At 41.9% G+C, this 17,864-nt stretch overlaps 1 protein-coding gene across 2 annotated transcripts in view; it reads left to right on the top strand.

Moving 5' to 3' along the window:
• The first annotated feature begins 3,645 nt into the window (after positions 1-3,645).
• Positions 3,646-17,864, top strand: part of SLC9A7 (solute carrier family 9 member A7) — a 174,776-nt gene continuing 160,557 nt past the window's right edge. For both annotated transcript variants that reach the window (XM_055564964.1, XM_055564962.1), the window contains exon 1: positions 3,646-4,046. In XM_055564964.1, coding sequence (XP_055420939.1) covers positions 3,719-4,046 — 328 coding nt within the window. In that variant the 5' untranslated portion in view covers positions 3,646-3,718. The remainder of the gene's footprint in view (positions 4,047-17,864) is intronic.

The raw sequence follows: 17,864 nt of genomic DNA, 5'->3' as shown, positions 1-17,864 counted from the left end.
TGAACTGAAGTTTAAGGAATATGACATGTTGATTTGATATACATTGCAATATGATCACCACTGTACCACTAGCTAATATCTCCATCCTGTCACATAAGTACCCCTTCTTTTTTGTGGTGAAAACATTTAAGCTCTACTCTCTTAGCAACTTTCAAGTATATGGTACAGTATTATTATCTATGATCACCATGCTGTACATTAGATTCTCAGAACTTGTTCATCTTATAACTGGAAGTTTACACTCTCTGACCAACATCTCTCCATCTCTTCGATGTCCCCAGTCCCTGGTAACCAGCACTATACTCTGTTCTATCAATTTGGCTTTTTTTAGATTCTACATATAAGTAAGATCATACAGTATTTGTTTTTCTCTTGACTTATTTCACTTAGCATAATGCCCTCAAATTTCATCCATGTTGTTGCAAATGGCAGGATTTCCTTCTTTCTCATGGCTGAATAACATGGTATATATATATATATATATATATATATATACCATGGAATATTACATATTGCTATATATATATATATATATATCACATCTTCTTTATCCATTCATCTGTTGATACTTAGGTTGTTTCCATATCTTTGCATTGTGAGTAATGCTGCAATGAACATGGGGCTGCAGGTATCTTGACAAGACCTGATCTCAATTTCTTTGAATATATATCCAGAAGTGGGATTGCTGGATCATATGATAACCCTATTTTTAGTTTTTTGAGGACTCTTCATACTGTTTTCCATAGTGGCTTCACCACTATAGACATGGTGGAATTTACATCCCCACTAACAGTGCACAAAGGTTCCCTTTTCTCCACATCTTCACCAACATTTGTTATTCTTGCATTTTTGATAATAGCCATTCTGACAGGTGGTGATATCTCATTATGGTCCAGATTTCTTACATGGAAGCTCAGGGCTCCAAAGTGAGTGGAGAGCAAGAGTGTAAGAGTGAGCTAGGCAGGAACCAGATTGCCTTCTATGATGTAACTTTCCAAGTTTCAAACTTCTGTTCTTTGAGGTGGTTGTAAGGGTCTACCAAGGTTCAAGGAGTGAACATAGATGCCATATCTTAATGGGGGAGTGGAAAGGTTCTGGAAAAATATGTGAGATTGGAAACATGGTTTCTGGCACTTTTAGACAATACAATCTGTTGTAAATACTATGAAATCTGTACTTTTAAGGTAGATCCTAAGTTGTTCTCAGTGTGAATTACAGAGAGAAGCTCTTTCCTTGACCTTTGGGAATCTATGAGGTTGAATATCAAATTTTAGGATCAGTATGGCCAATTTTCAGCAAAATGGATTTTAGTGAGTCTCTAGAAATTAGATCAAGTTTTCCCATTGGTTAACTTTCTCGAGTGTTTGCAATTTCATTGGGAACTTCCATGAGACTTCAAGGTATATAGACTTTGTAGAGGTTGTGTGACAGGCTGGAGGAATATTGAAAGATGCTAGCTAAAATCTAGACTAAGAGATTCTCTTGCTGCAAAGAAGGTACTAAACAGGCTTGGCAGAAGGGACTTGAAGGGGAATCAGGAAATCTGCAGTGCTCCAAATATCTTTCCAACCTGAAGCCATCTCTGCCCTTATTACTCTTTTTAGTTAAGCTTTGCTTTCTTCAATGAATCCTCGTAAAAATGCAAACTCCTCTGGGAGAAAAAATACGGAAAGTTGGCATAGATTTCCGAGTGCTTCAGCAAACACGAGCACAGAGCTAGGCACTGGGAATTCAGTGATTTATTAATTCCATCTGTCTTTCCTTCCTTGACCAGGCGAATAAGGTGGATTGAAAAATTCTAGTTCCTGAGGATTTGTTCCTAGAGGCTTTATCATTCAGAGTTCACTTTATGAATTTTTTTTTTTTTTTTTGACGGAGCTGGGCCTGGTCTTAAGAATCATCAAAAACTCCCTGGGCTATCAGGAGGTCAACATAAAAGGGCCACCAAGGTAATTCCGCCTCATTTATTGTCACCTTGCTTATTTAACTTATATGCAGAGTACATCATCAAAATGGATGAAACACAAGCTGGAATCAAGATTGCTGGGAGAAATATCAATAACCTCAGATATGCAGATGACACCACCCTTATGGCAGAAAGCAAAGAGGAACTGAAGAGCCTTTTGATGAAAGTGAAAGAGGAGAGTGAAAAAGCTGACTTAAAACTCAACATTCAAAAAAACGAAGATCAAGGCATCCAGTCTCATTATTTCATGGCAAATAGATGGGGAGACAATGGAAACAGTGACAGACTTTATTTTCTTGGGCTCCAAAATCACTGCAGATGATGTCTGAAGGCATGAAATTAAAAGAGACTTGCTCCTTGGAAGAAAAGCTATGACCAACCTAGACAGCATATTAAAAAGCAGAGACATTACTTTGGCAACAAAGGTCCATAGTCAAAGCTATGGTTTTTCCAGTAGTCACATATGGATGTGAGATTTGGACCATAAAGAAGGCTGAGAGGCAAAGAATTGATGTTTTTGAACTGTGGTGTTGGAGAAGACTCTTGAGAGTCCCTTGAACAGCAAGGAGATCCAACCAGTCAATCCTCAAGGAAATCCGTCCTGAATATTCATTGGAAGGACTGATGCTAAAGCTGAAACTCCAATACTTCGGCCACCTGATGCCAAGAACTGACTCATTGGAAAAGACCCTGGTGCTGGGAAAGATTAAAGGCAGAAGGAGAAGGGGGTAACAGAGGATGAGCTGGTTGGATGGCATCACTGACTTGATGGACATGAGTTTGAGCAAGCTCCCGGAGTTGGTGATGGACCGGAAGCCTGGTGTGCTGCAGTCCATGGGGTCGCAAAGAGTCAGACATGACTGAGCCACTGAACTGACTGAACCACCTGCTGCTCATCCTCCCAGAAGGGCAAGTGTCCAGTTCCTTTTGGTTCAATCTGCTTCCCTGAGGGTTAGGTGCAGAAAAAGAAGTCCCTCTACTTGCCAAGTGATGAGGGTGCTATTTTTAACACTGCTCCCTCATTTTAATCCCTTATTGGTTCTCACTTTGGGTCAGGCTAAAGCAGAGGTTTGTTTGAATTAAGCCTGATGGATTCTGGGAAGCCCGGAATGCTGGAAGTCACTCTGAGAGATGCGGGAAGAGAGGTGTACGGGGGTACCGTGGCTTCAAGGTTCCTGGGCTCCTCCAGAACCGCCACTTTTACCAGAGCGGCTACACACTGGCCGGGGATCAAACACTTCGAGTGGCCCCAGACACAGGAATTGAGACCGCACATCCAAGATGCTCTTGCCAGGCACGGGCGACCTCTGGCGTCCCATTTACGAAGCGCGGCGGCGAGTGCCCAGAAAGCGGCCCCGCGAGCGCAGATGGCCTGGCCAGGTACCCCGGGACCGAGGGAGGAGCGCAGTGACGAGAAGGGCCCGCGGCTTGGCCCGGGGGCTAGAGGGCGACAGGCGACCTCGCTGGAGGGGGGAAGGGCGGCGGGACTGGGTTGGGGCGGGGGGGGGGGACGCGGCGCGGCGGGGTCCGGACAGGTACGCGGGCGGGGGGCGGTGCTTGGGGATCTTGCGCACTGCGTGCGCCCCTCCCCCAGCGCGACTCCCGGCGCGTCCCCGGTCCCTGCCCGGCGCGAGCTGGAGGAGGAGCTGCAGCGGCCGCGGCTACTCGGGCAGGTCGGTGGCGCCAGGGGAAGCTGCCGACGGCGCGGGCTGCCGGTCCCAGCGTGCAGGAGGCGCGGGCGGCGCTGGGGCCATGGAGCCTGGTGACGCGGCGCGCCTCGGCCCGGGGCGGGCGGCCCGGGCGCTGCCACCGCGGCTGCTGCTGATGCCGCTGCTCCCGCTGCTGCTGGGTCGGGGGCTGCGCGGGGCGGCCGCGGCCTCCTCCTCTGGGGCGGCGGCTGAGGACAGCAGCGCCATGGAGGAGCTCGCCACGGAGAAGGAGGCAGAGGAGAGCCACCGGCAGGACAGCGTGAGCCTGCTCACCTTCATCCTGCTGCTCACGCTCACCATCCTCACCATCTGGCTTTTCAAGCACCGCCGGGTTCGCTTCCTGCACGAGACCGGGCTGGCCATGATCTACGGTGAGCACACCCTGCACCCTCGCCCACCGTCCCCTACTCCCCTCGGGCACCCGAGCTGCTGTGCTTCTCCCCACCCCTTCCCCGCCCGGCGCCGCCTTGTGCTCCCCCTTCACTTGCCGACGTGTTTCGTTTCTTTTCCGTTTCCCGCTGAGACGGTCTCGGCTCCCAAGGTCAACTGTCTGCATTTTCCGGCTCCCTATTACCATGAAAATGAATTCCACCTCATTTCGACGTTTCTTCCAGGGGGAACCGGGAAAATGAAAGGCACCGGGGTGGTCTGGTTCAGTCCAATCGGTTCTGTTTCAGCTTCGCACCCCACCCCTCGCGCCCCCACCCCCAGCCCCAGTTCAGCTCCACAGGATGTGTGTGCCGGGGCAGGAGGGGGTGACCTCCTAGGGATCGCTCTGCCCCAGGAGGCAGGCCACCGTGAGGGTGGGTAAGAGCTGACGGGGCTTGGTGGATGCCACATCAATGGTCAACCTGGGTGGGCGCCCAGTTCTGACATCTGTGTTCCCGGATGTCATGTAAATAAAGTCGGAGCTTGAAGCACTGTGAAAGGTGAGCGTGGTCCAAGACCTACGGTGATGTACCGCCATGGCGGGCCTAGTCGGGAAGATGGGCACGCCTCCCACCCTTGTGTCCAAGTGGGAAGTTATACCCACTTGCTTTCTTTAGGAGAAGAGGAGCTTTTGCATTCCTCCGATTGTAACAAGGACGCTGCTTTGAAGATACGTTTAAGGGTGTATGAAGAGGAAAAGTAGTGGTTTTAATTCTGGAGTCAGCCTTTTCTTGTGAAAGATGGACTATGCCATCATCCGTTTTTGAGTTTAATGGCACATGGTGTATTACATACACAAGGGTCAGCACAAATCTTGGCGTCACTGCATGGATGTCAGCCACAATCTGAATCATCCCTCTTCCCCTGCCATGCCACCCCCTCCACCCTCACACCTGCCCACCATGACATGACTTCAAACGGGAACCAAGTATTCTCCTTTTGAATTTAATTCAATGGAGTTAAGGCCCAGGTTGGCATCCTCATGTGAAATAGATGAGTCCACTTAATGACTGTTCCCAGTAGGAAACATTTGACTTCATCAGTTATACTGGAGGGATCTCTCCACTCAATTTCCATTCAGGATTCTGTGATAGAGAATGGAAAGTGAAAACGTTAATCTTTAATGTGACAGTTACCCTTGGCCCTGGGCCTTACTTACTCATGGTGCTTGATTGTTGACAGCCCTGGCTTATGGTCACCAAGGTTATGAAGTGCTCTCCAGGAGCCCACTAGGTTTTAAAGAGACCTGGCCTAAACAGATCTTGAATTGAAGCAGGACCAGGTCTAAAACTGAGTTTAGTTATTGCAAACTACAGATGTGAACAAAAAACCTGGCCATTCTTGAGGTTTGTGGTTTGTATCAATCTGTGACAAATGACTGATACCCAGGCTAAAGCAGGTAAGCTCGAAGGTTTCCTGAGCTGATAGCAGAGTGGGGAGTTGAAACATGTCATTTCAGGCGGTTGACTCTGAGCAAATGAGCATTGCCTTTAGCCATAAAAATATTTTTATTTTATAGCTCCTAGATACAATTCATTAAAGTACAGTGTGAAATACTTTTAGAAGGTAGATTGGATGGGCTCATAAATATATGCTCCAAGTGCATGGAAAATGAGATTTAAAAATATATTTTCTGAGGAGTACTCCATGTTCTCAGGAGCTCAGTCACCTTTATCTTAAGGCTTGAAAACAACAATAGAATTTTCCGTTGTGGATATGTACTTTTTAAACTCATCTCAATCTCTTAGTCATTGGGATTGTGCTACCAGTGTACTGTTTCACTTTGTGTTACGGAAATCTTGTTTAATTGATGATGTTCAGAAAAGGCAACATCCTCTCATAGCATTCTCTGTAATTTTCTTCTGTGTCTTTGGCTTTTAGTGTTACTTTGAAACGCAGTAAGAAATTTGTCAATGTGTGATGTCCTAGATTCTGCCAAATACTAATATTTTGATGTGGATTGCCTATAACTGAGAGAAAATATTTCTTTTTCTCTAAGAGATATTTAGTCTTCTGTTTTAAGTTCCACACCCTCAGCCCCAAATCTGAATTCTGATGTCATTTGATTAGCAAACTAATATATATATATATATATATATACACACACATACATACATACACACACTTAAGGGATAGGAATTCTGATTTTAAAAAATTGAATATGAAAATCTTTGAATACTTAAGTGAATGCAGTGCAGATTTCAGGACTTCTCTTTCTCAGTAGAAAGACATCAGATTTCATTTCTTGATATCAGTAGAGGAAGTGAGTGTCCTCTGAGCAATAAAGGGCAAAATGATCTAAGGAAACATTTGTTAAGTATCTGCTGTGTACTGGGTGCCCAAGTTAATTTATGGAGATAACCAATTTAACTTTTAAATGTTGGTAGGTTTTCATGAGTGAAAGACTTCAACTGTGAATTTAAAAACTTTTACCTTGAAATGAAAAAAATCTAATTCCTGGCACTTTAAAAAATGCTTAAGTGGTACTTTGAGAGGAAAAGCTTTAATATTTAAAATAAATTGTGGTGTGTGTGTGTATATATATATATATATATATATAAAAACAATGTGTTAATATATGGTAATATATTAAAATAAATTGTGTTAATATGTGTATTTGCTGGTATAGTCATAAAATATCTCTAGGAGGATATGCAATAGCCTAACACCATTGGTTTCCTTGTAGGGGAGGAAGAAGGTAGGTGGAACGTAGGGGTGGGAGGGAAGACATCACTTTATATACTTTTGTGTTGTTTTTTTTTTTTTGAACTTTGGAAGTGGAATCACCTAATAGCATGTCCATACTTCCATTCTGTGGCATTCTTGTGGCATTTTAAGATACTCCTCAAATCATCCAGTTTGATGCCCACTACTCCCTATTTAAATCAAATTGCTATTAATTTTCTGTGACTTTTCAGTTGTCGGCTGTACCCGTGGAACTTTCTCGGAGCTCTGGGTCTGGAATGGAGACATAACTGGGAAAGGGGGGAGGTTTTCCCTCTTTTTCCTTTCTCCTTTTATCTCATTGTCTCCAAAGAAGAGTTGATGTACTTTAGGAGTGGTGTGCACAGATAGATCCCAAAGGACCTAAGGACTGTAAGAGACACGCTGTGAATACTTAGCACTTAAATGGAAAGGAATTCCACCACCCACCAAGGGACTGTTAGAAGCACTCCTCCTCCCTGACCACTGGTCAAGGCAGCTACAGGGAAGGTGACTATAGACTGGACTCTCCAGGGACCTTGAAGGGAGCCGCCCCCAACCCCGCCAGACCCTGTGATGAGGGCTGCAGGGCATCGGATAAGGCGCTCGCCTGGCATCAGTCTAACCTGTTTTGTCAGTGCAGGGAGCTCCTGGCTGTCTGGCTCTGTACGTGATTAAGTGCCATCCTAAAGTTACCAAGCCCCTTGTGTTTGTGCAGCAGAAATAGCAAGTGTTTGAAGAGGGAAGGTGGCATAAACAGACTGTGTCAGTTAATTGTGGTTCTCTCTCGTGTGTAGTTCCACTTTCCCCATAATGTTTTTGTGACAGCTGATATGGGTCCAAAATATCTAACTTCGTCATGCTAGCCTACCACCTGCTTCTCGCTTGCCCCTCCTCCACACCTATCATCTTTTCAAGTATGTGTTGGTCAGAACCTTCCAGGTTCCATGGACTGTGGTCTCGTTGTTGTTTTGCTGGTGCTGGATTGCTAAGCACAGGCTGAGGGAGGGTTCATAGGCAAAGTCTGAAAGGGGAAATTATGGCTTTTTGCAGTAATGTGAAATTAACATTTGAACTTGTGAGCAAACATTTCAGAACCACACTCTTCCTGGTTAATTGGAAAGCTCTGTATAGTCTCAGTTTGGTACCAGATGCCCTGGGTTCAAATGCTGGCCCTCTTACTTGTAAAGTTGTCCAACACTGGGCAAGCTCTCTGAACCTTAGTTTCCTTTTTTCAAAAATGGAGACAGTGTCACTCACCTCACAGAATTTTTGTTATTGTGATATTGTAAAGGTCAAGTGCAGTGTGTCTGCTACTTACTTGGTAAATATTAGTTCTCATTTTCAATTTAGACTTGTGATTATTTGGCCAGCATTGCTACTTGGGTAGAGTCCTGCTGTAATTTTAAAAGGCATTAGGATACAGTTAGTGGGAGTGATGAGAATTGTCATTTTCTTTTTTAAAAAAATTATTTACTTTTTAATTGAAGGATAATTGCTTTGCAGAATTTGTTGTTTTCTGTCAAATATCAACATGAATCAGCCATAGGTATACATTGTAATTTTTTGTGGGCCATTTGTTAATACTTAGAAAAGAATTTATAAGGTAGCTGTTCTACTTTTTTATCCAGCAGTCTCCATTCTTGGGCTTTATTTTTTAGAAATAATCACATTAGCGTGTTACATTATATAGATGACAATATTCATTGCAGCAAGAACAAGTTGCAATACTCATTAAGAAGGAACTGGTTAAACTACAGCATATTCCCACTAAGGAATACTGTGCAGTTGGGAAAAAGGTGTTTTGAGATGTCCTTTTAAGGCAGCTCACTTAGTGTTGTGGAAAAAACAAGGCACAAAGCAGTATGTATAGCATTTCATTTATTTTTTTTAAGTCCTGTATATATATATACATATATATATATAATGATATAAATACATAAACATGATATATGTACATTTACATATAACATATGTGCATCTCTGGAAAGAGGCACAAACTTTGACAGTGGGATCAGTTGTTGGGAAGGAGGAAAGGGAGATGTTACTTTTCCTTTTATACTCTTCTGAATGGCCTGAACTTTCTATAACACTGACCATTACTTTTACAATTGAAACATTTAAAAAATAAAGCAAACAACTTTTTAATAGCAAAAAATGCATTAGAAACAGATCAGTTATGTGGTTAGGTAGCATTTGTTACTTAAAAGTTATAAATGAAAGTAAAATGTATCTTAAAGTTAGAAAAATGATATTTCCTGAAAGCATTTCTTAGAGCCTTTTTGGAATGATGTAATTAGAAATCACCATTTCACAACCCCCAAAGACAATTAACTTTGGCAAGGATTTTCAATGAATTCCAGAGCCATAGGTGAGAGATTGTGGGGGAACATGGTACTTGCATGGTGTTGAATATCACACCACAGATTACTTATCTATCACAAAGGAAAAAAGGTGCCTTTACAGTAGAGGGGGTCTGGCAGTCAGCATCTTATAACCAGGTCATCAAATTTATCCTTGATCCTCATGGAACTGTCCAGTATTATGTGCCTCCTGTTGTGTTACAAGAGGAAGCAGACAGCTTTACCTGTGTGGTATTCATCCTTTAGATGCTTCATCTGAATCTAATGGAGGTTTTAGGGGCATCTTCCAGTTGATAGGAAATATAGGGGATAGGGAAATAAGTTATAAAATACCGTGTGAAAACAGACATATCCAAAATATGGGACAATCTGTAAGACAGTTTTCCTGGTTTCTTCCAAAAGTCTGTCTATGTCAGGGGAAGCAGAAAGGCAGGATAAGTGACTGAATTGTGTTCTCTCAAAAATTCATATGTTGAAGTCCCATTCCCCAGTGTGATGGTCTTTGGAGGTGGGATCTTTGGGAGTAAATTAGATTTAGAAGGGGTCATGAAGGTGGAGTCTCCATGATGGGATCGGTGCCCTTATAAGAAGAGACCAGATTCTCTCACTCTTCTACCATGTGAGGATAAACCATCTGTTACTCTCATTAAACTCTCTGTGACACTGTGAAACTCTAACAGTAGGTTTCATGAAATGGTTAGGCTTACATGACTTGAGAATCTGTAACTTCCTTTTCATTTCAGTGTTTTGGTTTGATTTTCAGATTCACATGTCTTTTGAAAAACTGCCTCTGTTCACTTAGAAGGGCATATATGTTAGGGGACTTTTCTCTTTTGGTTAAAGCTTGCTCCCTCTCTTTTAATCAATGTAGATATCTGTATTAGGGTAATGCTAGATGTTATAATAGACCAACCCCAAATTTCCATGGCCTAACTTGAGAAAACTTCGTTTCTTTCTCATGCAGTGGGCCAGTGCAGGGATCTGGCAGGTGGGTCTCCATGTAGTGGTGATTCAGGGACCAGGCGCCTTCCATTTTGTGGCTTATCTGTCCCTTGGGCCGTTGGAATCCTCCCCCTCCAGCCCATGAAGGAAGGACAGAGAAGAAGATCATAAGGGGAAGACTTACATACTAAACCTGGAAGTGGTGCACATTTGCTTTGCTGTTTCTGTTGGACAGAATTTGGTCACGAGGCCACATTGAACTGGAAGGGAGGCAGGAAGATGTAGTCTAGTTGGAGTATGAGGAACAGGTTTGGAAAGCAGCTAGCCAATCTCTGCTTAAGTATTTGATTAATACTTTGTCATATGTAATCCAGAAAAGAAACGTAGTAAGATTTTTACGCATTTTTGTTGTTGGTTGTTGATAAAGTAAATTTTCAAGTGGTCCAGTTTGAAAAGGGCGTTCATCTCGAGTTTTATGAGGTTGCTTCAATGAACCTATCAGCATCGCCTGGAGAGCTTGTTAAAAATGGCAGGTCTGGCCCCAGACTGATTGAGAATGTCTCAGTGAGGCCCAGAAATCTGTCATTCAATGCATTACCAGGGATTTTAAATACTGAAATTTGAAACTCACTGCTATAGAATATTTGTTTTGATCCTTTAAATTCATTCACTACACTGCTTGTAATTAAATAAATGTGGTAAAAAATAGCACCTGTTTATTGAATACCTGCTATCATGGTCAAGCACCATATTATTTTGCATAGTTTAAGCCATATAACCTTAACAGAAAATGTAATGAAGACTGTATTATTGGTCCCATTTTGCCAGAGGAATAAATTGAAAGTTAGGTTTAGTACCTCATTTGTTTAGGGTCACACATTTGAGATTGGTAAATGGGGATCTATTGAAGGATAGGATCAATAGGTTGAGGATGTATTTGGCTAGGATAGAGGGGAACCTGGATTCTGCCCTGATCACCTGCTTCCAGGAGGTCATTGAGGGAAATTCATGCCCAGAGTATAAAACAAAGCAAAGTAACCCTTTATTATTAGCTGGGGCTTTGGCTCCAAACTCCAGTGTACAGCTGCAAGGGGTGAGGTTGTCAGTTTATAAGAATCCCTTTTCCTATGCTAGATTGGCCTTGGGCCCTTGAATCCAAGTGAAGCCAAGATACCTGCTCATTTGTATTCCAAAGACCACATTCCAGGTGTTACTCTGTTGCTATGTGTTATGGACTGAATGTCTGTGCCCCTCAAAAATCCTGTGTTGAAATCCTAACTCCCAGGGTGATGATGGTAATGGGACGTTTGGCCTTTAGGAAGTAATTAGGTTGAAGGTGGAGCCCCTCATGAATGGGATTGGTGCCCTTAAAAAGAGGCCCCAGAGAACTGTCCATCCTGTGAGGGTGCAACAGGAAGTTGGCAGCGTGCAACCTGGAAGAGGACTCTCACCAGGACTGGAACATGCCTGTACCCTGGTTTTGGATTTCCAGCCTCCAGGACTGGGAGAGAGAAATTTCTCTGGTTTATAGGCTGCACAGCCTGTGGTACTTTGTTACGGCAGCCTGAACGAACTAAGACAGTATGACAGAAGGCTTCCAGTGTTACGGGGGAAAATAGTCAATGATCAGAGTGGCTGCTCTAGGCCTTCTCAGGTGGGAGCAGTTGCCTAAAAGTATTCTCATTTCTACACATCACTATCACAGAGGTGGGGAGGCAAATTGAGCTGGGTCTGTCACACTCTTGGGTCTCTCTGCTCTTACTGTGCTAGTTGTCACAGACATATCAGTCTCCTGGAGAGAGTTTCCAAAATACGTTAGAAAGAAACCCAGTGCAGGCCGGAGTGTCTTTTGTTTGCTGCTGTCTCTGTCCCTAGAACAGTTGTAACACATAGTAGGTGCTATGGCAACATTTATTTAATGGATTCTACCTTGTCTAACAAAAAGATGCTGTAACACCGCTTAGCACTAAAGATCCTTGAAGTTCTTGTGCCTCAGATTTACGCTGAGAAGGAAACTTTTGTGAAAACATCTGCTTGAATCACAGAGAACTGTTTAAGGAAGGAGAATGAAGGGATAGGTGAATAGATATTTGCAGAAAATTGTATATTTAACTGATAAGCCACATGGTTTTTTTTCTTATTTCTTGTGGTAAAATATGTATAACATGAAGTTTGTCATTTTAATTATTTTAGCTGTATAATTCACTAACATATGTAACATTTATAAAATTGTGTGGCAATCACCACTATTTCCAAAATGTTTTCATTTCTCCAAACAGAAACCTTATACTCATTAAGCAATAATGCCCCATTCCTCCCTCCTCCTAACCTCTGATAATCTTTAAGCTACTTTCTGTCTCAATGAATTTGCCTATTCTAGAGATTTCATATAAGTGTATTCATACAATATTTGGTCTGATTTTTTTCACTTAGAATAATAATTTCAAGGTTCATCCATGTTGTAGTAGGTATATGAACTTCATTCCTTTCTGTGGCTGATTAGGATTCCATTGTAAATATACACTATATTTTGTTTATTCATTCATCAGTTCAGGGACACTTGGGTTGTTTCTACCTTTTGGCAACTGGTGGTATAATGCTGCTATGAACATTTGTATACGAGTGTCTGTTTGAATCCCTATTTTCAGTTCTTTTGAGTATATACCTATAAGTAGAATTGCTGGGTTATAAGGTAATTATATGGGTAACTTTTTGAGGAACTACCAAACTGTTTTCCAAAGTAGCTGCAAAATTTTACACTTCCACTACAGTGCACAAGGGTTCCAATATCACTGCATCCTCTCCAATACTTTTTTTTTTAAATAGTCACCCTAGGGACTTCCTTGGAGAAGGAAATGGCACCCTACTCCAGTACTCTTGCCTGGAAAATCCCATGGATGGAGGAGCCTGGTAGGCTGCAGTCCATGAGGTCGCTAAGAGTCGGACACGACTGAGCAACTTCACTTTGACTTTTCACATTCATGCATTGGAGAAGGAAATGACAACCCACTCCAGAATTCTTGCCTGGAGAATCACAGAGACGGGGGAGCCTGGTGGGCTGCCGTCTATGGGGTTGCACAGAGTTGGACACGACTGAGGCGACTTAGCAGCAGCAGAAGCAGGGACTTCCTTAATGGTCCAGTGGCTGAGACTCTGCACTCTAAATGCAGGGGGCCTGGGTTTGATCCCTGGTCAGGAAGCTGGATCTCACATGCCACAACTAAGACATGGTGCAGCCAAATAAATAAATATTAAAAAAAAAAAAAAGACAGTCACCCTAGTCATTGTGAAGTGTTAGTTTATTATGGGTTTGATTTACACTTCCCAAAGAAAGGCAATGCCAAAGAATGCTCAAACTACTGCACAATTGCACTCATCTCACATGCTAGTAAAGTAATGCTCAAAATTCTCCAAGCCAGGCTTCAGCAATACATGAACCGTGAACTTCCTGATGTTCAAGCTGGTTTTAGAAAAGGCAGAGGAACCAGAGATCAAATTGCCAACATCTGCTGGATCATGGAAAAAGAAAGAGAGTTCCAGAAAAACATCTATTTCTGCTTTATTGACTATGCCAAAGCCTTTGACTGTGTGGATCACAATAAACTGTGGACAATTCTTCAAGAGATGGGAATGCCAGACCACCTGACCTGCCTCTTGAGAAACCTGTATGCAGGTCAGGAAGGAACAGTTAGAACTTGACATGGAACAACAGACTGGTTCCAAATAGGAAAAGGAGTACATCAAGGCTGTATATTGTCACCCTGCTTATTTAACTTATACGCAGAGTACATCATGAGAAACGCTGGGCTGGAAGAAACACAAGCTGGAATCAAGATTGCTGGGAGAAATATCAATAACCTCAGATATGCAGATGACACCACCCTTATGGCAGAAAGGGAAGAGGAACTAAAAAGCCTCTTGATGAAAGTGAAAGTGGAGAGTGAAAAAGTTGGCTTAAAGCTCAACATTCAGAAAACGAAGATCATGGCATCCGGCCCCATCACTTCATGGGAAATAGATGGGGCAACAGTGGAAACAGTGTCAGACTTTATTTTTGGGGGCTCCAAAGTCACTGCAGATGGTGATTGCAGCTGTGAAATTAAGATGCTTACTCCTTGGAAAGAAAGTTATGACCAACCTGATAGCATATTCAAAAGCAGAGACATTACTTTGCCAACAAAGGTCCATCTAGTCAAGGCTATGTTTTTTCCAGTGGTCATGTATGGATGTGAGAGTTGGACTATGAAGAAAGCTGAGCGCCCAAGAATTGATGCTTTTGAACTGTGGTGTTGGAGAAGACTCTTTAGGGTCCTTTGGACTGCAAGAAGATCTAACAAATCCATCCTAAAGGAGATCAGTCCTGGGTGTTCATTGGAAGGACTGATGCTGAAGCTGAAACTCCAATACTTTGGCCACCTCATGCAAAGAGTTGACTCATTGGAAAATACCCTGATGCTGGGAAGGACTGGGGGCAGGAGGAGAAGGGGATGACAGAGGATGAGATGGCTGGATGGCACACTGACTCGAAGGACGTGAGTTTGGGTAAACCCTGGGAGCTGGTGATGGACAGGGAGGCCTGGCGTGCTGCGATTCATGGGGTCACAAAGAGTCAGACATGACTGAGTGACTGAACTGAACTGAAGGGCTAGAGATGTTGAGCATTTCACATGCTCATTGGCTGTTTGTTTATCTGTTTGGAGAAGTATTCATTCACACCTCTGCCTGTTTTACAAATTGGGTTATTTTTTGTTGTTGGGTTGTAGGAGTTCTTTGTATATTCTGGATATTATTCTGTTATCAGACATATGGTTTGCAAATATTTTCTTCTATCCATTGGGTTGCCTTTTCACTCTGTGATAGTGTCCTTTGATGTGCATGGTTTTAATTTTGATTAAGGTCAATTTATATATATTTTTTCTTTTGTTGCTTGTGCTTTGGTATCATATCCAAGAAGAAATCATTGCCAAATCTAATGCCATAAAGCTTTCCTCCTGTATTTTCTTCCAAGAGTTTTATATTTTTAGTATTTATTTATTTATTTGCCTGAGCTGCACAGCTTGTAGCATCTTAGTTCCCTAACTAGGAATCAAACCCGACCCTGGCAGTGAAAGGTCTGACTCCTAACCACTAGACTTCTAAGGAATTCCCAGTTTTAGCCTTTAAGTTTAGACTGTTGATCTGTTTTGAGTTAATTTTTATATATGATTTTAAAAAATTTTCTTTTTCAATTGTTCATTACTAGCATATATAAGTAGGACTGAAGTTTTTTTTTTTTTGGGGGGGGTGTTGATTTTATACCCTGTAGCTTTGTTGAATTTGTTTTATCATCTCTAACAGTTTTTTTTTTTTTTTTTTTGGTGTGTATTCTTTAGGGTTTTATATGCAAGGGAAAAAGATGTAATAGGTGGAGTATGAAAGAGTCTAGATGTGGGCTTCTAAAGGGGTGGGGTTTCACAGAATAAGCTTCTTCCGGCAGGCAATGGCAACCCACTCCAGTACTCTTGCCTGGAAAATCCCATGGATGGAGCATCCTGGTAGGCTTTATTCCATGGGGTCGCTCAGTCGAACACAACTGAGCAACTTCACTTTCACTTTTCACTTTCATGCATTGGAGAAGGAAATGGCAACCCACTCCAGTATTCTTGCCTGGAGAATCCCAGGGACGGCAGAGCCTGGTAGGCTGCCGTCTATGGGGTCGCAGAGTCGGACACAACTGATGTGACTTAGCAGCAGCAGCAGCAAGTAAATACAACAATGTATGCACAGTGTTCCTGCCTAGCAAAGCTTGTTCAAGACTCAGATATTTTTTTAAAATAAGGACTGATTAGGTACTCTTACCAAAATTTCTGGTTCCTAGAAGAAAGCTGGTGTGAATTACATTTGTAGAAACTACCTAGCCATATTCAGTATTCCAGGCACATGAAACAACCTTATCAATTAGTAGCATGGGGGATATTTTACAAAAGCTCAAATTCTCAGGAACTATTGTATGGGTCAGTCATATAAGCAGGCCTCCTAGAGATAGCACCATCTGGCCTATTATATTAACTTTTTCCTGAAGGGTGGTATCATCTGACTGTTAGCTTTTTGTGCTCCTGAGGCTTCTTCGATTTCATGACACTTTTATTTTTAAAAATCATCTCTTTTTTAGATTTATTAATTTTATTTAAAAAATTATCACGAGTAATATTGACTTTTGATGTACAGTTTTATGAATTTTATAACGTATAGATATGTGTAATCACCACCACCACAATTGAGGTGAATATGAATTCCTTCACCCTAAAAAACTCATGCTACCACACTGCTCTGACAGTCACTGACCTGTTCTTCATCACTAGTGTTTTGTCTTTCAAATATCAACATAAATGGAGTCCTTCAATATGTAACCTTTTGGGATTAATTTTTTCACTTACCATAAGGCCCTTGAGATTTAGCCATGTCATTGCAAGTATCTATAATTAGTTCCTTTTTATTGCTGAGTTGGATTTCATTTTATGGATATACCATAGTTTGTTTGCAAATTGAAGGACATTTAGATTGTTTCCAGTTTTTTTTTTTTTTGTGTGATCATGAATAGAGCTACTATGAACATTACTGGCTCTCCTGGTGTCTCATTGGTAAAGAATCCGCCTGCAATGCAGGAGATGCAGGTTCAATCCCTCTGTGGGGAAGATTCTCTGGAGGAGGAAATGGCAACCCACGCCAGTATTCTTGCCTGGGAAATCCCAGGGACAGAGGAGCCTGGCGGGCTACAGTTCATACAGTCCATACACTCCATGGGGTTGCAAAGAGTCAGACAAGACTGAGCTACTGAGCAAGCATAAACTATGAACACAGGTTTTTGTGTGAATGTAAGTTTCCATTTTTCTATGATAAATACCCAAGATTGGGATTGATGGGTCATAGGGTAAGCACGTGTTTAGGTTTATAAGAAAATTGCCAAACTGTTTTCTAGAGTAGTTGTACATTCCAACCAGCAATATATAAGTGTTCTAGTTGCTCCACATTCTCTTTAGCACTTAGTATTGTTAGTATTTTTAATTTTACCCATTCAAATAGATGTGTAGTGGTATCTCACTGTGGTTTTAATTTGCATTTTACTGATGCTTAATATCTTTTCTTGTACTTATTTGTCATTTTTCACATATTCTTTTTGGTGAAGTGACTGTTCAAGTGTTTTGCTCATTTTCTAATTGTATTGTTTTCTTTGAATTTTGAGTTCTTTTTATATTCTGGAATCAAGACCTTTGTTAAATATGTAATATGAAAATGTTCTCTTTTGGTTGGAGCTTTTTTTCATCTTACAGTGTCTTTTGTATAGCAAATGTTTTTAATTTTGATGCAATCCAGTTTATCAACTTTCCCTTTTTTATTGATTGTGCTTTTGGTGTCATGTCTAAAAATTTTTTCTTTAACCCCAGGTCAGGAGGGTTTTGTTTTCTTCTAAAAGCTTTATGGTTTTGCATTTTGTACATTTAGATCTGTGATTTATTTGGAGTTATTTTTTGACTAAGGTAAGTTTAGGTTGAGATTTATTTTTTTGCATATGGATGTTTCATTGTTGAAAAGGTGATCTTTTCTTCATTGAATTACTTCTGCAACTTTTTCCAAAATCAATTCCATATATATATATATATATAGCCATGTCACACAGCTTACGGGATCTTACTTCCTCGACCAGGGATTGAACCCTGGGCCCTGGACAGTGAAAGCACACAGTCTTAACCACTGAATAGCCAGGGAATTCCC

This window comes from Bubalus kerabau, chromosome X (genome assembly GCF_029407905.1).
Source record: "Bubalus kerabau isolate K-KA32 ecotype Philippines breed swamp buffalo chromosome X, PCC_UOA_SB_1v2, whole genome shotgun sequence".
NCBI classification, from domain to species: Eukaryota; Metazoa; Chordata; class Mammalia; order Artiodactyla; family Bovidae; genus Bubalus; species Bubalus kerabau.
Note: the sequence above shows the minus strand (reverse complement) of the source record. Positions and strands in the feature narration are given on the sequence as shown.